Below are 26,487 nucleotides of genomic sequence, written 5' to 3' on the forward strand. Positions count from 1 at the left end.
TCCGCAGACACACACACATCCGCAGACACACACACACACACATCCACAGACACACACACACACTACACACATCCACAGACACACACACACACACACATCCACAGACACACACACACACTACACACACACACACACACACACATCCACAGACACACATAACTACACACACACTGTACACACACACACACACACACACACACACACACACACACACTCACAGACTGTACACACACACACACACACACACACATATGCACATCCACAGACACACACACACTCTTGCAGTTGCCAGACTTCCTCCAATACATATCAGAGAAGGGGGGGTCGTTTTTGCATTGATTAGTGAAGTACAGATTCCATATTCCAACTTTTTTACGGGAAATATGAACATAATACCAACAAAGTTACATACTTGCATAGGTATTTGGGTTGAGAAAAGACATACGTCCATCGAGTTCAACCAAAGTGTAATATCAATTCTAGTAAAGGGTACAGGTTGTATTATGATAGTGTTTAATTCATTTGTGGCAAGAAGAGTAATAGTAATCATTTCTCAGAACTCTAAGAGAAGTCATTCATGTTTCCTATCTACATGGAGGAGAATCTGAGCAGATAACAGCTTTAGGACTATACAGCTGGCTGTAAATGAAACAGCTTGTAAAGTGGAAATGACACAAATAATAAGATACCTGTCTCAATGCTAAAATGGACCAATCAATGCTGATAAATCGGGTCTCCTCCTACCCTCGGGCTAGGTTATCGGAGTAATCACAGCATTGTATCTGCGGAGCCCAAACTGTTGTTTCGTGTAGAGCAAAGGGTTAAACAAAGATTGCTTGACACAACTGTCCTTTATCGGCTGGTGTCCCTGTACAGACACGTGGTAACAAGTGATTGGATTGTATGTGTGTGGTGGTGCTGCAGATCATCTCAGATCCCAGCAATGCCCCCGGTTACCAGTTGTAGCAGATGAGCCATCCCTATAAATATTCCCATTACTAACACAAGATAGAAAGAATGAAGGGTTATTGTGAGTGTAATACATGGGATGCAGCATGTATAGAGTCTGTGAGCTATAGAGATTATATAGATATGATAAGTTATAGATCAGCATAACATAGAGGTATAGGAGATTATACAGAGATTACTAGGAGGATATTGGCCAATCTGCAGCATTCTACAGAGAGTACATAGAGATATATAGAGAGAAAACTACAGCAAATACATCCACAACAGGATTACTATTTCCTGAGAGGAATCCAGTCCTGAAGTAAAGCCAGGATGAAGTGTCAGCTCTGTGTACCAGTAAAGGAGGTATTATGTACCAGTGCAAGAAGGTATGGAGTGTATTTCAGATCAGGGTGTAAGTCCACAGGCATGAATTATTAACTCTGGCTATCAGTTCGCAGGCATGAGTTGTAAGCTCTGGGGGTCAGTCTGCAGGTAGGAGTTATTAACTCTGGCTATTAGTCCGCAGGCATGAGTTGTAGGCTCTGGGGATCAGTCCGCAGGCATGAGTTGTAAGCTCTGGGGGTCAGTCTGCAGGAATGAGTCGTCAGCTCTGGGGATCAGCCTATAGGCATGAGTTGTCAGTATTGAGTTTTAGTCCGCAGGCATGAGTTGTAAGCTCTGGGGGTCAGTCCGCAGGTAGGAGTTGTCAGTTCTATGGATCAGTCCACAAACATGAATTTTCAGTTCTGTGGATCAGTCCGCAGGCATGAATTATCAGCCCTGGGTATCAGTGCAAAAGCATGATTTGTCAGCTCTAGGTATCAGTTCGCAGGCATGAGTTGTCAGCTTTGAGTATAAGTTCACAGGCATGAGTTGTCAGCTTTGAGTATAAGTTCACAGGCATGAGTTGTCAGCTCTAGGTGCTCTAGGTGTCAGATCGCAGGCATGAGTTGTCAACTCTGGGTATCATTTCTTAGCATGAAATACTAGTAAAGGAGGTATTGAGTGTCAGCTCTGTGTACCTGTCGAGGAGGTATTCTGTTTAAAAGGCATGGAGTGTTATCTCTGTATATCAGTCCACAGACATGAACTGTTAGCTCTCTGTACTAGCAGAGGTGATATGGAGTGTCAGCTCTCTGTACCAGTACCAGAGGTATTAGGCACACCAGTACAGCAGGAATGGAGTGCGAGTCCTGTGTATCATTCCAACAGTGTAGAGTGTAAGCTCTGTGTACCAGTCTTGGAGGTATTAGGAGTAATAGAACAGCAGAAATGGAGTGCAAGCCCTGTGTATCATTCCATTGGCGTAGAGTGTTAGCTCTGTGTACCAGTCTTGGAGGTATTAGGAGTACCAGTACCAGAGGTATTAGGAGTACCAGTACAGGAGGGATGGAGTGCCAGCTCTTTGTATCATTCTATCGGTGTAGAGTGCTAGCTCTTTGTATCATTGCATCAGTGTAGAGTGCTAGCTCTTTGTACCAGTTTTGGAGGTATGAATCGTTAGCTCCATGCACCAGTTACAGTATACAGGAAGAGGTTATTGCCATTGTAGGTCCAGTATGATCTCCATCTTCTGATATTTCAGATATCCCGGCTCCGAGGATGTCCCCAGTCCACCAGGAAGAGTCCAGGAAGAGTCTGGAGGTGAGTATGTTTCTGGCTCTGCAGTCCATATCCCTTCCAGAGTCATTGTGTTATTATGAGATGTTCGTTGGATCACTAGAGGTTTATTAGATGCGTCACATGTCTCCAGATGGGTTCTCAGCGGGCTCCTCTCACCCGGGTGCTCGGCTTTGTGCTCAGCCGCCTCTTTGGTGACATCGTGATGACATCATGGAGAGATGGCTCTTTATACAAAGCAACTGCAAGTAAAGGAAATGGGCATAATGAGAGTCTGGCCCAAGACAGGGGAGAGAGGGGGGGGGGGGGGGGGGAGAGGAGGGGAGTGGAGAGGAAGAAAGAGAGAGAGGGAGAGAGAGAGAAAGAGCACTGGTGGAGGGGGGATGGTGGGGGGAGAGAGGGAGGGATATAGGAGGGGAGGGAGGAATAACACTGGTGGAGGGGGGATGGTGGGGGCAGGGTCGGCGCTACCATAGAGGCAGAGGAGGCAGCTGCCCCAGGGCCCCAGAGCTTGTAGGGGCCCCCAGTGGCTACAAGAGGAAAAAAAATTCAAATCGGACTTATAGTTTTTGAGAAAATCGATTTTAAAGTTTCAAAGGAAAAAAAATACACATTTAAAAACCTGCCAACTTTAATGGTTAATAGCAACTCCACCTTAACCTCTTGAGGACTGCAGGGCTAAACCCCCCTAGTGACCAGGCAATTTTTAGTTTAAAAGGCCACTGCAGCTTTAAGGCCAAGCTGCAGGGCCGCACAACATAGCACACGAGTGATTCCCCCCCCCCCTTTTCTCCCCACCAACAGAGCTCTCTGTTGGTGGGGTCTGATCGCTCCCCCCATGTTTATTTTTTGTTTAATAAATATTATTGTTGTCGTATTTTGAAAAAAAAACCCTCTTCCTTTAAATCCCTTCCCTCCCTCCCCACAGCCGGCCAATTACGGCGATCAGCTGTCATAGGCTTCTGCTCTCTTGTCCCCCAGGGGGGCAGCCGTGTCACACAGCTGTCCCCAGTGCAGCGCTGCTGCTGATCGCAGCGCTGCACCAAGTAAATAGACGGCGATCACGCCGTCTACCGGTCTCCCGAGCGGCAATAGCCGCTCGGAGACTGAAGACGGGGCGGAGCTCCGCCCCCCAAGCAGGAGATGCGCGCGCAGCCTGCGCGCGATCTCCTGCAAAACAGAGCCCCAGGACTTTACGCCAATTGGCGTTAGGCGGTCCTGGGGCTGCCGCCGCGGCCACGCCTACTGGCGTGACGCGGTCGGCAAGAGGTTAAATGCTAGAAACCCTACATTTGCAGGATAGGTTAAGGAGATCATTAGGAATAAGTGGAAAAAACTATTTTTCAAAAAGACCTTATAGTTTTTGAGAAAATCGATTTTAAAGTTTTGAAGGAAAAAGTATAGTTTTAAATGTGGTAAATGTCACTTTTAGTAGCAAACCTAACGGTAGTGTAATTTTACATGCATCAAACGAAAGCGCAATAAATTTCCTGACGGGGTTTCCAGGGGGTCTATATGCAGCCGCAGCGCTTTGGCCAGGGATCGCTATACAGCCGCAATATGGCTGTATGAAGATCCCTGGCATTTTTTCCTATTTTCCCAATTTTTTTTTATGTTTAGAGTGTGGGAATTGTTTTTTTTTTTTTTTTTAATTATTTGGGGTCCCCCCTCCTGAAACTTTTTAACTCCTTGTCCCCCATGCAGGCTGGGATAGCCAGAATGTGGAGCTCCGACCGATTGGGAATTCACACCCTGACTATACCAGCTACAAAAAAGGTCCCCTAATTTTTGTTCCGGAGTATATGTTGGGGGGGGCCCCCTAGGTTTATTTTGCCCTGGGGCCCCATTGTTGCTTAAACCGGCCCTGGGTGGGGGGAGAAGAGGTCAACAAAGATGTAGCAGGAGAGAGCGAGGAGAGGGAGGTACAGTGAAATGAGCAGCATAAATTATCTTATATAGTGCTGACCCAATTTCTGACTCTCCACTCATTAAAGGACTTATGAAGCCAGTTTTAGAATAAAAAAATAAAAAAAGTTAGATACCTGCATTAGTCTGTAAGGCACGGAGGACGCCGTCCGCGCCCTCCGTGCCGTTCTGCCGGGTCCCCGACGCTCAGTAGCCCCCCGCACGGCCCGGGTCGGGCTCTCCAGCCTGCAGAAAGATGGCCGCCGGAGCTGGCCGCGGCTGCGCAGTCCGGAAACAGCCTGTTACGTAGATCGGGGGGTTGGCCCTAGAGCTGCGCAGCCGCACTCTGCGCACTGCGCAGCCGCGGCCAGTTCCGGCGGCCATCTTTGTGCAGGCTGGAGAGCCCGACCCGGGCTGTGCAGTCGGGGACCTTTCGGGGGGCTACTGAGCGGCGGGGACCCGGCGGAACGGCACGGAGGGCGCCAACGGCGTCCTCCATGCCTTACAAACTAATGCAGGTATCTAACTTTTTTATTTTTTTTTCTAAAACTGGCCTCGTAAGTTCTTTAAACTTCCTATTCCCTTACCCACCAACCTTCACATCCATCCACCAACCAACCAACCAGTTAGTGCTTAGCTCCACCTACCCAACAACCTCCACCACCACTCACCTAAAGGTGGCCATATATCAAGCGACTTGGCGGCCGATCGACCATCCATCCAAATTCAATTATTATAATCAAATTGGATGAAAATCGATGCCGCCAAATGCATGCCCGACCAACAAAGCGACCAATTTCAGGACTAAATTGGTGTCACGATCCATTACGCATGCCGCAAGATGTCGGGCTGAAGTTGGTTGGTTGTGTGTGTGGCGGTACGGTGGCACCGCAATCTATAAATGTTACCTGTCCTGTAGCAGTCTCTACGCGGCGTCCATAACCTCTCTGTACACGTCACTAGCGTGTGTCTGAGGTCAGACGCTATGTGCCAGTGGCGTGTACAGAGAGCCGCCCGGAGGTTATGCTACAGGACAGGTAACGTATAAATGCGCACAACGGGCACATTTATCAGGAATCAGGAATTCTTTATTTCGCCAAGCACGACTGGGTCATGCCCGGAATTGGGTTTGGCACAGTACATAATAGCTCAGAGAACAACGATAGGTAGTATAGAACAGCAAGAACAGAAAGTTGACACTTACACACTATACACTATACACAGAGGACAAGCAGTTACATCTACATTTGTAATACATTTGCGTTACATACTAGGCCAGCGGTTTCGCATTGCTCGTAACGGTTCCAAAAAGTCGTAGGCTGGCCAATCAGCAATTAGTTTTGTTTGCGGATGGGAGTATGTGAAGGGAATTAAGGAGGCTGACGGCCGAGGGGAAGAAAGAGTTACTGTGTCTGGCAGTCCTTGTGGAGATGGCCCGAAGCCTCCGTCCCAGTGGGAGCTGACAGAAGTAGCGGTGGCCTGGGTGAGAGGGATCGTTAGCGATCCTCAGCGCCCTCGCTCTCAGCCTTCTCTTGTGTAGGAGGTCGAGTGCAGGGAGAGGTCTCCCAATGACCCTCTCCGCTGCCCTGATGACCCTCTGAAGTGTGAGCCTGTCGCTGGCGGTGGAGCCGGAGTACCAGACCAGGATGGAAGAGCAGAGAATCGATTCAATGGTGGCGGAGTAGAAGCTGGTCAAGATCTCTGGGGCCATGCCGAACTTCCTCAGCTGACGAAGGAGGTAGAGTCTCTGTTGGGCTTTCCTTTGGGTGGCGGTGATGTTGGGCCTCCAGCTGAGGTCACTGGAGATGGTGGTGCCCAGGAGACGGGCGCAAGGCACTCTGGCCACTTCCGTACCATCAATGTGGATTGGAGGTGGAGTGGGAGCGGATTTCCTGAAATCAACGATTAGCTCGACAGTTTTTGCGGTGTTGAGCACTAGCTTGTACTCCTTGCACCAGTGAGAGATTCTCTCCACCTGCTGACAGTACTCCTGGATGTTGTCCTTGGTGACGAGACCAACAATGGTGGTGTCGTCGGCGAACTTAATGACCTTGAACGAATCTGCCTTGGATCTGCAATTGTTTGTGTACAGGGAGAACAGCAGTGGAGACAAGACACAGCCCTGAGGGGCCCCTGTGTTCGTGGTCATAATTTGTGAGTGGATCTCACCCAGCCTGACAGATTGAGTCCTGTTGGTGAGAAAGTCTGTGATCCAGAGGCGCAGGCTTGGGTGCACACCAAGTGTGGTTAGTTCTCCTTGTATACATTGGGGGGGCAGCGGCGGTGCGGACTTAGCCGATTCCCTGAAGATTTCATGCTGAAATCGGATGGGGAATTCGCCTGTAGTGTATGGGCAGAATCAACAAAAAACAAACGTATCTCTAATCAGATTCGATCTGAGATAAATTTGTCTCTTTGTCGAATTTGCCCATAATCGCCAGGTGTATGGGCACCTTAACAGCCTTCACGTCCAACCATTAACCCATACAGAAAGGGATACCGAGAGCCCAATATAGAGGAATAAGTACAGGTAAAGGGAATTCTGAAAGTAAAATCTGGGCTACCACTAAGGCATCCACTGTAGATGAAGGTGAGGAGATTAGACCTGTCCCCACTCAGGATTAAAGAGACTCTGTAACAAAAAAAAGGTTCCCCTGGGGGGTACTCACCTCGGGAGGGGGAACCCTCCGGGTCCCAATGAGGCTTCCCCCTCCCCTGTAGCTGCAGGCAGTCCACCACTGGCTCCCCCGAAGTCTTCGGGCAATCCAGGATCGACAAGCCTGACAAGCGCTGATTTATTTACCTCTCCTGGCTCCAGCGGGGGCGCTGTTGTGGCTCTCAGTACAGAGATAGGCGGAAATAGCCGATCTCTGTCGGGTCCGCTCTACTGCGCAGGCACAGGAGACTTGCGCCTCCGCAGTATAGCGGCCCGTCAGTGATCAGCTATTTCCGCCTATCTCCGAGCAGAGAGCCGATACTGCGCCTGCGCTGGAGCCGGGAAAGGTAAATATTGACATCCCCACCATTCCGGGAGCTTTTTCTCCACCGCCGTGGGACACTGGAGGACGGGGGAAGCCTCAATAGGATCCGGAGGCTTCCCCCACCCGAGGTGAGTATCCTCCAGGGGAGCTTTTTCTCGTAACAGGTTTTCTTTAAGAAGTCACTATCTGTAGATCAAGGAAAGAAGGGGGTATATGTCACCCCTCCACCCGGGGTGGACTCAATTGTGATATAAACCAAACAAAGACGCCAAAAGGATAAAAATATACTAAAATTCTTAAAATTGCCATGGAGGCAGTGGTGGACTTACCTCCCCGGAGCAGACACAAGAACTGTCAATTTCAAAACAGACGTAAATTTATTGGCATACTCCAAAACAAAGTTGCAACGCGTTTCGCCGGTTTAACCCGGCTTCATCAGGCAATAAACGAGTATATGGCAGTAAAAGGTCAGGATTTCGCTCAGCACCTCAGGGCCGAATCTGGCCCTACACCCACCAACCTTCGCATCTTCCAACCTTCATGTCTACCCAAAACCCACCCACCAACCTTCACATCTTCCAACCTTCATGTCTACCCAAAACCCACCCACCAACCTTCACATCTTCCAACCTTCATGTCTACCCAAAACCCACCCACCAACCTTCACATCTTCCAACCTTCATGTCTACCCAAAACCCACCCACCAACCTTCACATCTTCCAACCTTCAAGTCTACCCAAAACCCACCCACCAACCTTCACATCTTCCAACCTTCAAGTCTACCCAAAACCCACCCACCAACCTTCGCATCTTCCAACCTTCATGTCTACCCAAAACCCACCCACCAACCTTCACATCTTCCAACCTTCATGTCTACCCAAAACCCACCCACCAACCTTCACATCTTCCAACCTTCATGTCTACCCAAAACCCACCCACCAACCTTCACATCTTCCAACCTTCATGTCTACCCAAAACCCACCCACCAACCTTCACATCTTCCAACCTTCATGTCTACCCAAAACCCACCCACCAACCTTCACATCTTCCAACCTTCATGTCTACCCAAAACCCACCCACCAACCTTCGCATCTTCCAACCTTCATGTCTACCCAAAACCCACCCACCAACCTTCACATCTTCCAACCTTCATGTCTACCCAAAACCCACCCACCAACCTTCACATCTTCCAAACTTTTCCTCTTTACCCCCCCCCCCCCCCCCACCTCCACACGTTTCTTACCATCACATAGTTTAGGCACAAAGTGGGCAGCGGGTCTGTGACGCTTCACCCGGTTGCCCTCCATGGCTCGTCCATCTTTTCTGAGGCCCAGGAACCAGCCCCGACCAGAGCTGCGCTGCCGGTACAGTGTGGAGCAGTAGGTGACAAAATAATTGTCAAAGACACTTTCCTTGAAACGGCATTCGGCTGTGAAATGCAGCTGGAAAATAAAACAGCGAAAACAGCGACTGAATCTCATTTCATCTTCCAAACAAATAGGTCAGCTGACCTAACCACAAATTCTGAGAGGTGCTGGAACCAGGGCCGGATTTACCATAAGGCACTGTAGGCATGTGCCTACAGGCACCATATACTAGAATAGCATCTTACCCCCCTCCCTGAGCACCTATCTCCCGCCATCCCCTATGCAGAGTCCTGAGCAGAGTGTAAATGAGAGTTACTCACCCAGCTCTCTGCATTACACTGACCAGATCTCTCTTCAGTCAGGGCCACCTCTAGCTACTTCATATTTGAAGGTATCTCTGGCCACCTAATACTAAGGGCCACCTGTAGCTACCTATGACAGGCAAGGGAAGTCAGGGAGAAGTGACAGCTGGGACTGCCAGCAGACTTGCAGTGCAGTTTGGTGAGGGTTTGTAGGTTCATGGAGGGCGGAGTCTCAGGTGCCAGGACATCTGTGCCTATAGGCTCCTGTGGTGTAAGTCCGGGCCTGCATGCATAGAGGGCGGAGTCTAGGGTGCCAGGACATCTGTGCCTATAGGCTCCTGTGATGTAAATCCGGGCCTGCATGCATGGAGGGCTGAGTCTAGGGTGCCAGGACATCTGTGCCTATAGGCTCCTGTGATGTAAATCCGGGCCTGCATGCATGGATGGCGGAGTCTAGGGTACCAGGACATCTGTGCCTATAGGCTCCTGTGAGGTAAATCCGGGCCTGCATGCATGGAGGGTGGAGTCTAGGGTGCCAGGACATCTGTGCCTATAGGCTCCTGTGAGGTAAATCCGAGCCTGCATGCATGGAGGGTGGAGTCTAGGGTGCCAGGACATCTGTGCCTATAGGCTCCTGTGATGTAAATCTGGGCCTGCATGCATGGAGGGCGGAGTGTCAGGTGCCAGGACATCTGTGCCTATAGGCTCCTGTGAGGTAAATCCTGGCCTGCATGCATGTAGGGCGGAGTCTAGGGTGCCAGGACATCTGTGCCTATAGGCTCCTGTGATGTAAATCTGGGCCTGCATGCATGAAGGGCGGAGTCTCAGGTGCCAGGACATCTGTGCCTATAGGCTCCTGTAATGTAAATCCGGGCCTGCATGCATGGAGGGCGGAGTCTAGGGTGCCAGGACATCTGTGCCTATAGGCTCCTGTGAGGTAAATCTGGGCCTGCATGCATGGAGGGCGGAGTCTAGGGTTCCAGGACATCTGTGCCTATAGGCTCCTGTGATGTAAATCCAGGCCTGCATGCATGGAGGGCGGAGTCTAGGGTGCCAGGACATCTGTGCCTATAGGCTCCTGTGAGGTAAATCCAGGCCTGCATGCATGGAGGGTGGAGTCTAGGGTGCCAGGACATCTGTGCCTATAGGCTCCTGTGATGTAAATCTGGGCCTGCATGCATGGAGGGCGGAGTGTCAGATGCCAGGACATCTGTGCCTATAGGCTCCTGTGAGGTAAATCTGGGCCTGCATGCATGGAGGGCGGAGTGTCAGATGCCAGGACATCTGTACCTATAGGCTCCTGTGATGTAAATCCAGGCCTGCATGCATGGAGGGCGGAGTCTAGGGTGCCAGGACATCTGTGCCTATAGGCTCATGTGAGGTAAATCTGGGCCTGCATGCCTGGAGGGCGGAGTCTATGGTGCCAGGACATCTGTGCCTATAGGCTCCTGTGAGGTAAATCTGGGCCTGACTGGAACCATTCAGCTGGGGATGGGGCAACAAAACTAACTAAACAGCTGCACACAAGCTTCCTTTTACACTCCTTTTCCACAGCAAATCAAAGGTTCTACATCCAAGCCTTAAAGAGGACCTAAACTCTTCCACAGGAGAGAAAGAAAAGAGAGAGAAACCCATCCTGTTTGTATTTAGAGATAACAGGCTGTCTAATTCTTCCTTATCCTGGAAGTAATGAGCCGCTGTAATTTGAGCTGTCAGCTCTGTCTGATGACTGCCACAGTGTGCCATTCAGACAGGCTATATGTAAGCACAGGAGTTTAACCCTTTCTCTGCTCCCAGGAGACCAGGAAGTAATGACACTGCAGCATCTCTGAGGAGCTCTATAAACTGTAACAGAGAAATGCTTTTCTCTAAAGGTGAATATGATGTTGCTTATGTTTTAGAGCAGAGAGGAAGTCCTGGGTTTAGGTCCGCTTTAAGGCTGGTGACCACGTCAGGGAGACAAGCGTTGGCCAGTGAGGTGTAAATAATTATGTCTTCTATGCAAATTGTATGCACTTCCTGTCAATGTTTATTGCCCATATTTCAAGCTGTATACAATGTGTATTACATTTGCATGCAAGCCTGAATTATTGGAATCTAACTAAGAATCTCTAAGCAAGATCTATAAATCAACAGAATCGATCCTCCTGTGTGGGGCGAGCGCTGTACAGACCAGAGCCACATGTTCTGTTGCTATGGAGATGGGAGGAGGGACAACAGCCTTGCACACAAAGGCGGGCAGGGTGAGCAGCTGAATAATGCGCTCGCTTGATATAATCCCGCCTTCTGGTTCTTTCATTGACATGTTAGGCCTGCTGTACGCACACTAGATACTCAGCGGAGGCGGCCCTGCCTAGAACCCTCAGCCAAGTCTAGTATATCGTCTGCATGATGTTAAATTCTGATCTTTGCAGCCTTCCAGTCCCTGACATTATATTTTAGTTGAGTTCAATTATAATGTTTCAACTTTAAAACCGGAAATCCAGACAAGACGTGAGGGGTTAGGAGATCCTTACCGAGCCATAGAGGACGCCCTCTGAGTTCATGCCGATGTACTGACCACAGGCCGAGCTCTGGATGGCCACCACCCGAAGACCCACAGGGATGACGTTGAAGAGAGCTGGGGAAGAAGAGAAGGTAGACGTTATGGAATGACTAGTGGTGGCCACTTGAACAGACCAAATAGTATATGTCTTCACTCATTAACTGCACAGCAAGGAGTTTTAGGTTCCAGTAAATAGCAGAAGAAGAGTAGCACACAATTCCTGAGGTGCTGAACCAAAGACACAAATCAATAATTCCAAGGGGGTCCAGACACTCAATAAGAGAATTTATGGTCCTTTATTCACCGATCGTGACAATAGTCCATTCAAGAACCAACAACAGTTTTGGGGGCCTGAGGGGTCCCCTTTGTCAAGGTAACAAGCAGAATGGCAACAAAAGTTGACAAAGGGGACCCCTCAGGGGCAGGGCCCCGAAACGGTTGTTGGTTTTTGAATGGACTATTATCAAGATTTATGTCCTAGTAATGTCCAGATTCCTGATGGACCATGTGAGAGTTACAATAGAAGAAAGAACACCTGGATGCAAATTTTGCTTTCCTTTATATCACAGTGACAGCAAGCAGGACGTTTCGGTCGTCAGACCTTCATGAAGTGCTGTCAAGCCCGAGACTTGGACTTGCACGGTTTGAGAAAGGTGTTGATGGCTGAAACGTTGTGCTTGCCATTACTGTGATATGAAGCAAAGTTTGCAACTCTTCCAGGAGGTATTCCGGTTCTCCCTTCCATAATGGCCACTTGAAGTCAGCTGACCACACATGGTGTCAGGATACAGGGCTGGCTAAGCGGTCAGCACTGTTTCCTTGCAGCTCTGAGGTCCTGGACTTCACCCCACCTGGAACACTATATGTAAGGAACCGTCTTGCCTGCTTCTGACTCATTTTGAGGTATTGTGAAAATTATTGTGTCCCCCAAATCTGGTCAACACAAATGACCAGACATTTCCTTCCAGACTTTACCACGGAGCAATCAGCATTGGTCATGTGACACAGGGCAGATTTCTTAGGGTAAAAGGAACCAGAATGGAGGTACACATGAAGGCTGCCATATTTATTTCCTTTTAAATCATACTAGTTGCCTGGCAGTCCTTTTGATCTGTTTGGCTGCAGTAGTGTCTGAATCACACACCAGAAACAGGCATGCAGCTAATAAAGTCACACTTCAGTCACCTGATCTGCATGCTTGTTCAGGGTCTATGGCTAAAAGAATTAGAGGCAGAGGATCAGCAGGGCAGCCAGGGAATCTGCATTGTTCAATAATATGTCAGCCTCCATATCCTTCTCACTTCAGGTGTGGCATAATTTGCCTTCTTAAAACAGAAGGAAATCTGCAATAATTCAGCTATAAGTGAACATTTGTGGTTACCCACAATGCACTGCTACTGAATATGCAAATTATCCCTTTTCCCCCTTGGTAAGCCAAGCAAGCATCCAGAACCACTGGTGTATAGCAAGCATATAGCTTTAAATTTTACACAGTCATATCAAACCCACATGTGACAGCCTGTTTCAGACTTTTGGTCCTCATCAGTACATGGCAGGGATTGATATGGCTGTATGAGATAGGGCTTGGACCAGTACAACAGAGTAACCAAGCAGCTCAGGGTGACCCAAACCACTCAGAATGTATAGGGGTATATAGGGGTATAACAAGGGTGAAAAGGGATAATTTGCATATTTAGTAGCAGTGCATTGTGGGTAATCACAAATGCTCACTTATAGCTGAATAATTGCAGATTTCCTTCTGTTTTAAGAAGGCAAATTACACCAAGCTTTGCTTTTTTAGTAGGAGGGCTTTTTGGTCCCTTTTATTCCCCTAATTATTCCTAGTAGTTTGGGTCACCCTGAGCTGCTTGGTTACTCTGTGTTAGTTCAGGTGTGAATAGGCATCTTTACAGTGCAGTACAATGAATGACCACCAGGTGGTGACAGAGCACCTGCAGTGTTTCTCAGCTTCAGTACAGAATGCCCTTCCTTGCACCACATGCTGCGCTGTATGAATGTCTCTGGCTGCCAGTCAGGTGTGGTTCCCATGTGGATCAGGTTCAGCATCAGAAGATGGTCTGGTGTACATGATGTTCTGTACCTGCTCTTACTACAGCCCTCACAGTATCTGAATACAATACAGCCTTCCGTGTATCACAGAATGTGTTTTATTTAAAAAGTACCCGAGACAAAAGGGTGTTTATGTTTTGTACAAACCTGTGCTTCCTCCAGCCCCCTCCACGGCATACATATAATTAAGCCTGCAGGAGATGCTATAGCTCCTGCACAAGTCCCGGCGGTGTTCATTACTATTCCCCCTCCAGGCCGCCATGGATGGTGGGGAAAGATGTAATTCAGCTTCCAGCTATTGCAGGCGGCCGAATTATGCTGTTTTTATAGTAATTTGTCTTCCGTCTTTTGACGCCGCCCAAATTACTCCCTGAGCACCGCAATAGCTGTAATTCCTATTACCACCTATTGTGGCGCCAGCTGCACCCAAATCTCCTGCACTGTTTTCACATCACTCATCCTCCACACCAATCGCTCCCTTGCCGCCCTCCTCCAACTCCTGAATGCTCTGGTAGATGTTATCTTTGGCCAGTTGGGGCGTACTGCGCATGTAATGGGGGCGGAGCTACAGCTCACATGATCAAGGATTGGAAGTGGTTAAAACCTGTACTGCGCTAACCTCCTGTCCCTCCTCCAGCCACATTGCTCCAGCTACACTTCCTGCCTGCCACAACCTCCCTCAGCTGCACCTCCAGTCACACCTCCTGTCCCTCCTCCGGCTTCATCTCCAGCCACACCTCTCCAGCTACACATCCTGCCTGCCACAATCTCCCTCAGCTGCACCTCCAGTCACACCGCTTGTCCCTCCTTCGGCCACACCTCCAGCCACATCTCTCCAGCCACACTTCCTGCCTGCCACAACCTCCCCCAGCTGCACCTCCAGTCACACCTCCTGTCCCTCCTCTGGCCACACCTCCAGCCCCATCGCTCCAGCTACACTCCCTCCTGCCACGACCTCCCCCAGTCACACCCCCAGTCACACCTCCTGTCCCTCCTCCGGCCACATCTCTCCAGCTACACATCCTGCCTGCCAAAACCTCCCCCAGCTGCACCTCCAGTCACACCTCCTGTCCCTCCTCCGGCCACACCTCCAGCCACACCTCTCCAGCTACACATCCTGCCTGCCACAACTTCCCTCAGCTTCACCTCCAGTCACACCTCCTGTCCCTCCTCCTTCCACACCTCCAGCCACACATCCTGCCTGCCACAACCTACCCCAGCTACACATCCAGTCACACCTCCTGTCCCACCTCTTGCCACACATCCTGCCTGCCACAACCTCCCCAGCTACACCTCCAGTCACACCTCCTGTCCCTCCTCCAGCCACACCTCCAGCCACACGTCCTGCCTGCCACAACCTCCCCAGCTGCACCTCCAGTCACACCTCCTGTCCCTCCTCCTGCAACACCTCCAGCCACACATCCTGCCTGCCACAACCTCCCCCAGCTACACATCCAGTCACACCTCCTGTCCCTCCTCCTGCCACACCTCCAACCACACTTCCTGCCTGCCACAACCTCCCTCAGCTGCACATCCAGTCACACCTCCTGTCCCTCCTCCAGCCACACCTCCAGCCACACTTCCTGCCTGCCACAACCTCCCTCAGCTGCACATCAAGTCACACCTCCTGTCCCTCCTCCAGTCACACCTCCAGCCACACTTCCTGCCTGCCACAACCTCCCTCAGCTGCACATCCAGTCACACCTCCTGTCCCACCTCCTGCCACACCTCCAGCCACACTTCCTGCCTGCCACAACCTCCCTCAGCTGCACATCCAGTCACACCTCCTGTCCCTCCTCCTGCCACACCTCCAGCCACACTTCCTTCCTGCCACAACCTCCCTCAGCTGCACATCCAGTCACACCTCCTGTCCCTCCTCCTTCCACACCTCCAGCCACACTTCCTGCCTGCCACAACCTCCCTCAGCTGCACATCCAGTCACACCTCCTGTCCCTCCTCCTGCCACACCTCCAGCCACACTTCCTGCCTGCCACAACCTCCCTCAGCTGCACATCCAGTCACACCTCCTGTACCTCCTCCAGTCACACCTCCAGCCACACTTCCTGCCTGCCACAACCTTTCTCACATCCAGTCACACCTCCTGTCCCTCCTCCAGCCACACCTCCAGCCACACTTCCTGCCTGCCACAACCTCCCTCAGCTACACATCCAGTCACACCTCCTGTCCCTCCTCCAGTCACACCTCCAGCCACACTTCCTGCCTGCCACAACCTTTCTCACATCCAGTCACACCTCCTGTCCCTCCTCCAGTCACACTTCCAGCCACACTTCCTGCCTGCCACAACCTCCCTCAGCTGCACATCCAGTCACAACTACTGTCCCTCCTCCAGCCACACCTCCAGCCACACTTCCTGCCTGCCACAACCTCCCTCAGCTGCACATCCAGTCACACCTCCTGTCCCTCCTCCAGTCACACCTCCAGCCACACTTCCTGCCTGCCACAACCTCCCTCAGCTGCACATCCAGTCACACCTCCTGTCCCACCTCCTGCCACACCTCCAGCCACACTTCCTGCCTGCCACAACCTCCCTCAGCTGCACATCCAGTCACACCTCCTGTCTAGAGTTGGGCCGAACGGTTCGCCTGCGAACGGTTCCATGCGAACTTCAGTGGTTCGTGTTCGCGTCCCGCAGGCGAACTTTTGCGGAAGTTCGGTTCGCCCCATAATGCACCATGAGGGTCAACTTTGACCCTCTACATCACAGTCAGCAGGCCCAGTGTAGCCAATTAGGCTACACTAGCCCCTGGAGCCACTCCCCCCCTTATAAAAGGCAGGCAGCGGCGGCCATTACGGTCACTCGTGTGCCTGCGTTAGTGAGAGTAGGGCGAGCTGCTGCAGACTGTCTCTCATAGGGAAAGATTAGTTAGGCTTAGCTTGTTCCTGGCTGCATACCTGTTCTGTTCTGTGAACCCACCACTGCATACCTGTTCTGTGAACCCACCACTGCATACCTGTACTGTGAACCCACCACTGCATACCTGTTCTGTGAACCCACCACTGCATACCTGTACTGTGAACCCACCACTGCATACCTGTTCTGTGAACCCCCCACTGCATACCTGTTCAGTGAACCTGCCACTGCATACCTGTTCTGTGAACCCACCACTGCATACCTGTTCAGTGAACCTGCCACTGCATACCTGTTCTGTGAACCCACCACTGCATACCTGTTCAGTGAACCTGCCACTGCATACCTGTTCAGTGAACCTGCCACTGCATACCTGTTCTGTGAACCCACCACTGCATACCTGTTCTGTGAACCCACCACTGCATACCTGTTCTGTAAACCCACCACTGCATACCTGTTCAGTGAACCTGCCACTGCATACCTGTTCTGTGAACCCGCCACTGCATACCTGTTCTGTGAACCCGCCACTGCATACCTGTTGTGTTCAGTGAACCCGCCACTGTATACCTGTTCAGTGAACCTGCCACTGCATACCTGTTCTGTGAACCCGCCACTGCATACCTGTTGTGTTCAGTGAACCCGCCACTGTATACCTGTTCAGTGAACCCGCCACTGCCGTCACTACACAAACAGCTGTTTGCGGTGCGGTACACGGTGAGTTTGGTGTGTCAGTGTGAAGCAGTACCTTAATTACACTACCTGATTGATGTATACACATGCAAGATGTTTTAAAGCACTTTAGGCCTGTCATTTAGCATTCAATGTGATTTCTGCCCTTAAAACGCTGCTTTGCGTCAAATCCAGATTTTTCCCGGGGACTTTTGGCGTGTATCCCACTCCGCCATGCCCCCCTCCAGGTGTTAGACCCCTTGAAACATCTTTTCCATCACTTTTGTGGCCAGCATAATTTTTTTTTTTCAAAGTTCGCATCCCCATTGAAGTCTATTGCGGTTCGCAAACTTTAACGCGAACCGAACCTTCCGCGGAAGTTCGCGAACGCGGTTCGTGAACCTAAAATCGGAGGTTCGGCCCAACTCTACTCCTGTCCTTCCTCCTGCCACACCTCCAGCCACACTTCCTGCCTGCCACAACCTCCCCAGCTACACATCCAGTCCCACCTCCTGTCCCTCCTCCTGCCACACCTCCAGCCACACTTCCTGCCTGCCACAACCTCCCTCAGCTGCACATCCAGTCACACCTCCTGTCCCTCCTCCAGTCACACCTCCAGCCACACTTCCTGCCTGCCACAACCTCCCTCAACTGCACATCCAGTCACAACTACTGCCCCTCCTCCAGCCACACCTCCAGCCACACGTCCTGCCTGCCACATCCTCCCACAGCTGCACCTGCAGTCACACCTCCTGTCCCTCCTCCGGCCACACTTCCTGCCTGCCACAACCTCCCCCAGCTACACCTCCAGTCACAGCTCCTGCCACATCCCCTGCCATATCTCCGATTCTCCGTAACTCCTCCTGCCACATCTCTATTTATGTGGTGTTACACCTGCTACCTATCGCCTGTGTCATAATGCCATTACTGGGGACAGGAGAGCATCCAGTTGCAGGTTACAGAAGGAGGCAGTGGATTAGAGGGCAGCAGCATGGCAGCAGTATAGTCACCGCTGACCGTGTGCAACCAAGTAAAACTTATATTTTAAAAAGCAAAGTACATTTTGCCATTTAGTTTTACCTTCCCAGTGTTTTATAAGCGCATTCCTAGAAAACACGACTATAAAACAATTCAATGTCACTGAAGCTTTCCTGTCTGTCCATAAAGCTGTTGCCTCTAGGCCTTCATTCCCATCTGTAAGTGCGCAACTCCTGAGGCATATGTAGGAGAACAAGCCCTGTAATTGGCACCTGTGCCTGGGATGAATAATGGCCATGACCTCTTCCACGGCCAATCAGTACCCCCTGCTGAGCCTGCGGAGAGACACTTCACTACAGGCTGAGAACGCTCGCTTCATCTCCATCCTTCTGCGCTAATGACAAGCTTCACATTCACACGCTTCATCTAACGGCCCATCCTGGCCTACTTTCCCTCTCGTAACGGGTCATTTATATCTCAGCCCATATTCCCCGGTGCCAACCTCTACTGCCACAACCTCTAGTGCAGGCAAAGAGCAGATCACACAAGTTTCTGGCTGAGTTATTGCCAGGCTGGTCTAGGAGATCACAGAGACCAAAAACAAGACCTTACGAGATGGAACTGCAGGAGAAAGCCTAAAAGCTGCAGTGTGGTCAGGAGGCGGAGAGGAAGAGCATAAAAGCTGTAGCATGGCCGGGAGGTGGAGAGGAAGAGCCTAAAAGCTGCAGCGTGGCCGGGAGGTGGAGAGGAAGAGCCTAAAAGCTGTAGCATGGCCGGGAGGTGGAGAGGAAGAGCCTAAAAGCTGCAGCGTGGCCGGGAGGCAGAGAGGAAGAGCCTAAAAGCTGCAGCGTGGCTGGGAGGTGGAGAGGAAAAGCCTGAAAACTGCAGCATGGCCGGGAGGTGGAGAGGAAAAGCCTGAAAACTGCAGCATGGCCGGGAGGTGGAGAGGAAGAGCCTAAAAGCTGCAGTGTGGCCGGGAGGCGGAGAGGAAGAGCATAAAATCTGCAGTGTGGCCAGGAGGTGGAGAGGAAGACCCTAAAAGCTGCAGCGTGGCCGGGAGGTGGAGACGAAAAGCCTAAAACTGTAGCATGGCCGGGAGGTGGAGAGGAAAAGCCTGAAAACTGCAGCATGGCCGGGAGGTGGAGAGGAAAAGCCTGAAAACTGCAGCATGGCCGGGAGGTGGAGAGGAAGAGCCTAAAAGCTGCAGTGTGGCCGGGAGGCGGAGAGGAAGAGCATAAAATCTGCAGTGTGGCCAGGAGGTGGAGAGGAAGACCCTAAAAGCTGCAGCGTGGCCGGGAGGTGGAGAGGAAAAGCCTAAAACTGCAGCATGGCCGGGAGCTGGAGAGGAAGAGCCTAAAAACTGCAGCATGGCCAGAAGGCGGAGAGGAAGAGCCTAAAAACTGCGGTGTGGCTGGGAGGTGGAGAGGAAGAGCCTAAAAGCTGCAGCGTGGCCGGGAGGTGGAGAGGAGGAGCCTAAAAGCTGCAGCATGTCTGGGAGGCAGAGAGGAAGAGCCTAAAACTGTAGCATGGCCGGGAGGTGGAAAAGGAAGAGCCTAATAACTGCAGCATGGCCGGGAGGTGGAGAGGAAGAGCCTAAAAACTGCAGCGTGGCCGGGAGGTGGAGAGGAAGAGCCTAAAAGCTGCAGCGTGGCCGGGAGGCAGAGAGGAAGAGCCTAAAAGCTGCAGCGTGGCCAGGTGGTGGAGAGGAAGAGCCTAAAAGCTGCAGTGTGGCTGGGAGGTGGAGAGGAAGAGCCTGAAAACTGCAGCGTGGCCGGGAGGTGGAGAGGAAGAGCCTAAAAACTGCGGTGTGGCCAGGAGGTGGAGAGGAAGAGCCTAAAGACTGCAGCATGGCCGGGAGGTGGAGAGGAAGAGCCTAAAGACTGCAGCATGGCCAGGAGGTGGAGAGGAAGAGCCTAAATCACCAGCGTGGCCCGTGGCCTAGATTTCTTCTTTATATACTCTGAATCACGTAGGGGGATTTGTAAGCCCAGGGCGCGGTCAGCAAAGTGATTTACACCGAAGCCTTCAGAAGCCAAAGACGGCATTTGGAAAGATCTGAAAGAGGTGCAGTCTTGGCCGGAAGCCACACACGTCCTTGAAGGCTGCAAATACATAACATGAGCTGCTGCAGGAGAGCTGAGATCAGATGAGGATGTGAGGAGCTTCCATTGCAGACGACAGAGGATCTCACTAGCTGGAGTCTCACGTAACAGTTACCTTAGCCAGTTAGAAGCCGTTCCCTGCTGAAATGACTAACTGACAACGTGTGCCCCTGAAGTGAGAGGGATATGAGGCTGATACAGTATATGTATTTACCTCTAAATAATGCCTGGCTGTCCTGCTCATCCTCTGCCTCATAGCCCATGAACAAGCATGCAGCAGATCAGGTGTCCTGACTGAAGTGTGACTGGATTAGCTGCATGCTTATTTCTGGTGTTATTTAGACACTACTGCAGCCAAAGAGATCAGCAGGACTGCCAGGCAACTGGTATTGTTTAACAGGAAATAAATATGGCAGTCTCCATAAGACTCTCAGTTCAGGTGTCCTTTAAGTGTCACAGGATTTGGGGATTTAATGGGTATGTTTGTAATCAGGGGTGTAACAATAGACCCTGCAAGGGATGCATCCGCAAGGGGGGCCAGAAGCCACAGGGGGCCCCCGTCCTGAGAGACTGACAACTAAGGGTGAGAGAAAAAAAATGTTCTGCTCTTTGCACAATTGTTCTAATGACTGTGTTTGCTCAGTCACCGATGTGGAATCATACAAGGTTTTGCAGACAAATATTTGTAGACAGTCCCTATTCAGTGTACAGCAGGGTCTTGTGTACAGTGCTATTCTACCCCTCCCCAAGTTTTGTGTCCTGTCGTGATGCTTGTGGAGTTTTGACATGGAGAGAAAAAGCTTTCTGCTCTCTGCACAATTGTTCTAATGACTGCATCTGCCACTGATAACAAATCATACAAAGTTTTGTAGAAAAAAAAGGGGGGGGGGTGGCGATAGGGGGCCCCATCTAAAGTTTTGCAGGTAGGCCCAGTCCATCTAGTTACGCCCCTGTTTGTAATGTAACACATTAACGTTTGTAACACCTTAGAGGCTGACATATTTATTTCCTTTTAAACAATGCAGATTGCCTGGCTGTCCTGCTGATCCTTTGCCTCTAATACTTGTAGCCATAGCCCCTAAACAAGCATGCAGATCAGGTGACTGAAGTGTGACTGGATTGAAGGGTAACTGAAGTAAGAGATATATGGAGGCAGCCATTTAATATGGAGAGCATACATTTCTCCATAGACCTTGTGTTAAAAAAAAAAAATAGATTATAACACTATGGGCCTGATTCACAAAGCGGTGCAAAGTGTTAGCACGCCAGTGAAAAGCCCTTTATCACACCTAAACTCAGTTTAGGCATGATAAGAAGAAACTTGCGCAAAGCTTTGCGCGCGCAATCGCGCGGGCGCGTGCGCAGCGCCCATTAAGCCCTATGGGACTTTGCGCGCACGCAAAACTTTGCGTGCGATAATCAGCACAAAGCGGTGCTAACTCAGCGGTGCAAAGGTTATCACGCCTAAAGTCTTTTAGGTGTGATAACAGGCCCTAATTCTGCCCTCCTAGAGAGCTGAGCTGTGTCATTACCATGCTGTTTGTGACTGACTTCACTGATAGTAGCAGAGACTCCAGCTGAATTATAACGGCTGGCTCACACACTGCAGAGAGCTGTGCTGTTCTCACATGTAACTAGCTAAGTAAATAGATAAAGCAGGCTGCTAAGTAAGTAACTAATTAGCAGCCTGTTGTATCTATTTACTTAGCTAGTTACATGTGAAAGCAGCACAGCTCTCTGTAGTGAGTGAGCCAGCCCTTATAAATCAGCTGGAGTGTCTGCTGCTATCAGTGAAGTCTGTCACAAACAGCATGGTAATGACACAGCTCAGCTCTCTAGGAGGGCAGAATTAGTGTTATCATCTATTTTTTTAACACAAGGTCAATGGAGAAATGTATGCTCTCCATATTAAATAACTGATATGGGGTTAATGGAAAATAATAATTTTCACTAAACTACCCCTTTAAATGGAAACCTCTCTCCGCCCCCTCAAATTCTTCTACTTACCTAGCGAAAAATGTAACATTTGCATGATCCTGCAACAACTTGGAATTATTTGCATCTCATTAACAATACCTTCTGGCCAGTGATGAGCGTTAATTACTCCTAGAATCATTTTGTTATAAGTGCCTGTTTTTTCACTTTAAGAAAGGCATGATTCCCGGTTACCGCACATGGCACAGTGCAGAGCGTGCTGGTGTATCCTGCATGCCTGGCGTGGTGCGTGATTGGCTGCCTGCCATAGTGAAAGCAGAAGTATAGCATGATTCCCGGCTACCTCACATGGCGCAGTGCAGAGTGTGCTGGTGTATCCTGCATGCCTGTCGTGGTGTGTGATTGGCTGCCTGCCATAGTGATAGCATGATTCCCGGGTTACCTCACATGGCGCAGTGCAGAGCGTGCTGGTGTATCCTGCATGCCTGTCGTGGTGCGTGATTGGCTGCCTGCCATAGTGATAGCATGATTCCCGGGTTACCTCACATGGCACAGTGCAGAGCGTGCTGGTGTATCCTGCATGCCTGTCGTGGTGCGTGATTGGCTGCCTGCCATAGTGATAGCATGATTCCTGGTTACCTCACATGGCACAGTGCAGAGCGTGCTGGTGTATCCTGCATGCCTGTCGTGGTGTGTGATTGGCTGCCTGCCATAGTGATAGCATGATTCCCGGTTACCTCACATGGCACAGTGCAGAGCGTGCTGGTGTATCCTGCATGCCTGTCGTGGTGCGTGATTGGCTGGCTGCCATAGTGAAAGCAGAAGTATAGCATGATTCCCGGTTACCTCACATGGCGCAGTGCAGAGCGTGCTGGTGTATCCTGCATGCCTGTCGTGGTGCGTGATTGGCTGCCTGCCATAGTGATAGCATGATTCCTGGTTACCTCACATGGCACAGTGCAGAGCGTGCTGGTGTATCCTGCATGCCTGTCGTGGTGCGTGATTGGCTGCCTGCCATAGTGATAGCATGATTCCCGGTTACCTCACATGGCACAGTGCAGAGCGTGCTGGTGTATCCTGCATGCCTGTCGTGGTGCGTGATTGGCTGCCTGCCATAGTGATAGCATGATTCCCGGTTACCTCACATGGCACAGTGCAGAGCGTGCTGGTGTATCCTGCATGCCTGTCGTGGTGTGTGATTGGCTGCCTGCCATAGTGATAGCATGATTCCCGGTTACCTCACATGGCACAGTGCAGAGAGTGCTGGTGTATCCTGCATGCCTGGCGTGGTGCGTGATTGGCTGGCTGCCATAGTGAAAGCAGAAGTATAGCATGATTCCCGGTTACCTCACATGGCACAGTGCAGAGCGTGCTGGTGTATCCTGCATGCCTGTCGTGGTGCGTGATTGGCTGGCTGCCATCGTGATAGCATGATTCCCGGTTACCTCACATGGCACAGTGCAGAGAGTGCTGGTGTATCCTGCATGCCTGTCGTGGTGCGGGATTGGCTGGCTGCCATCGTGATAGCATGATTCCCGGCTACCTCACATGGCACAGTGCAGAGCGTGCTGGTGAATCCTGCATGCCTGTCGTGGTGTGTGATTGGCTGGCTGCCATAGTGAAAGCAGAAGTATAGCATGATTCCCGGCTACCACACATGGCACAGTGCAGAGCGTGCTGGTGTATCCTGCATGCCTGTCGTGGTGTGTGATTGGCTGCCTGCCATAGTGATAGCATGATTCCCGGTTACCTCACATGGCACAGTGCAGAGCGTGCTGGTGTATCCTGCATGCCTGTCGTGGTGCGTGATTGGCTGGCTGCCATAGTGAAAGCAGAAGTATAGCATGATTCCCGGTTACCTCACATGGCACAGTGCAGAGCGTGCTGGTGTATCCTGCATGCCTGTCGTGGTGCGTGATTGGCTGGCTGCCATCGTGATAGCATGATTCCCGGCTACCTCACATGGCACAGTGCAGAGCGTGCTGGTGAATCCTGCATGCCTGTCGTGGTGCGTGATTGGCTGCCTGCCATAGTGAAAGCAGAAGTATAGCATGATTCCTGGTTACCTCACATGGCGCAGTGCAGAGCGTGCTGGTGTATCCTGCATGCCTGTCGTGGTGCGTGATTGGCTGCCTGCCATAGTGAAAGCAGAAGTGTAGCATGATTCCCGGTTACCTCACATGGCACAGTGCAGAGCGTGCTGGTGTATCCTGCATGCCTGTCGTGGTGCGTGATTGGCTGCCTGCCATAGTGATAGCATGATTCCCGGCTACCTCACATGGCACAGTGCAGAGCGTGCTGGTGTATCCTGCATGCCTGTCGTGGTGCGTGATTGGCTGCCTGCCATAGTGAAAGCAGAAGTGTAGCATGATTCCCGGTTACCTCACATGGCACAGTGCAGAGCGTGCTGGTGTATCCTGCATGCCTGTCGTGGTGCGTGATTGGCTGCCTGCCATAGTGATAGCATGATTCCCGGCTACCTCACATGGCACAGTGCAGAGCGTGCTGGTGTATCCTGCATGCCTGTCGTGGTGCGTGATTGGCTGCCTGCCATAGTGATAGCATGATTCCCGGTTACCTCACATGGCGCAGTGCAGAGCGTGCTGGTGTATCCTGCATGCCTGTCGTGGTGCGTGATTGGCTGCCTGCCATAGTGATAGCATGATTCCCGGCTACCTCACATGGCACAGTGCAGAGCGTGCTGGTGTATCCTGCATGCCTGTCGTGGTGCGTGATTGGCTGCCTGCCATAGTGATAGCATGATTCCCGGTTACCTCACATGGCGCAGTGCAGAGCGTGCTGGTGTATCCTGCATGCCTGTCGTGGTGCGTGATTGGCTGCCTGCCATAGTGAAAGCAGAAGTATAGCGTGAACAGATCCTCCGCACCCAGCTAGCGCTTGCCACAGCGATGTCGGGGCTAATGTCTTACATCCGTTTTCAGAGATTATATCCTTTCAAAATCTAAAATGCTATTTTTTGTGTGAAAAGGATTTAGGCAATTCTGCTTTACCAGCTTTCCTTGTTTAGATTCCAGGCTTTTATCTCATTATCGGGGTGTATCGATTTCATGCATTTTACTTATAGTACATATTTCAGTATATAACTGGCCTGAGTACAAGCCGTTCCCCCAAGTTTTACCTTAAAAATGGTTGACTCGAGTATAAGCCGGGGTCAGAAATGCAGCAGCTACTGGAGAGTTTTAATAGCCAAAGTAAACAACAGAAGGATAAGCAGAAGTGTGCCAGCCAGCTGCTGTTTACTGTCATGTGGGCGGTACCCATCACCATCACCCCCTGCCAGAGGCGGAGCAGCATGCATAGCCCCTCCTCCCCGGTCCTGTCCCGCCCAGCATATACAGAGTGGATCATGCGTCTTTCTCCCAGTCTGCACTATTGGAATCCTTTCTTAGCCAACATAAATCAGAGTAATAAAGCTCATTAATACTGGAGAGGTTGTGCTTATGTTAGAGCAGATACACTTTGTGTGCGAGGAGTAATGCATACTGTACTATTAATGAATATTAATGGTATATATGGTAAAGAGGAAGGCGAGCCCCCCAGAGATCACCCCCCGGACTGCACCCCCACCCATCATAGGCACAACAGCACTGAGCAGTGAATGCTGTGGTGAAGTGCTGGTGAGCGGACTGTGGGAAGCTATCCCGCCCCCGAGTGGAGCAGTGTGTGTTGCCATAGTGATGGAGAGTAGTGATGCTCAAATCCGATCCGGGACACACACGGATAGTTGCTATCCGGATATCTCCCAGTAAACCTGTGCAGGTTGGGAAGGGGGGGGGGGGTCAATCTTACCTGTCCGACATCTTCTTCAGTCCGTCCCTCGGCGCCTCCCACGATGCGGTCCACGCGCATCACGTGACTGAAAACACTTCCTCCTTTAACCCGGAAGGAGTAAGTGTTTGTAGTCACGTGACCGCCGCGTGGACCGCATCGTGGGAGGCACCAGGGACGGACGAAGAAGTCGTCAGGCAGGTATATGTGTGTATACAGTGTGTGTGTGTGTGTGTGTGTGTGTGTGTGTGTGTGTACAGTGTGTGTGTACAGTGTGTGTGTACAGTGTGTGTGTGAGTGTGAGTGTGTGTGTGTGTGTGTGTGTGTGTGTACAGTGTGTGTGTGTGTGTGTGTGTGTGTGTGTGTGTGTACAGTGTGTGTGTACAGTGTGTACAGTGTGTGTG

At 51.0% G+C, this 26,487-nt stretch overlaps 1 protein-coding gene across 1 annotated transcript in view; it reads right to left on the reverse strand.

Annotated features, from left to right (window-relative positions):
• Nucleotides 1–404: 404 nt before the first annotated feature.
• FGF11 (fibroblast growth factor 11) overlaps nucleotides 405–26,487 on the reverse strand; it is a 60,271-nt gene continuing 34,188 nt past the window's right edge. The window contains exons 3-5 of the mRNA XM_068273836.1: nucleotides 11,643–11,746; nucleotides 8,701–8,899; nucleotides 405–2,813 (exon numbers count right to left, since the gene is read on the reverse strand). Coding sequence (XP_068129937.1) covers nucleotides 2,713–2,813; nucleotides 8,701–8,899; nucleotides 11,643–11,746 — 404 coding nt within the window. The 3' untranslated portion in view covers nucleotides 405–2,712. The remainder of the gene's footprint in view (nucleotides 2,814–8,700; nucleotides 8,900–11,642; nucleotides 11,747–26,487) is intronic.

Source organism: Hyperolius riggenbachi, chromosome 3 (assembly GCF_040937935.1).
Source record: "Hyperolius riggenbachi isolate aHypRig1 chromosome 3, aHypRig1.pri, whole genome shotgun sequence".
In the NCBI taxonomy this organism is placed as follows: Eukaryota; Metazoa; Chordata; class Amphibia; order Anura; family Hyperoliidae; genus Hyperolius; species Hyperolius riggenbachi.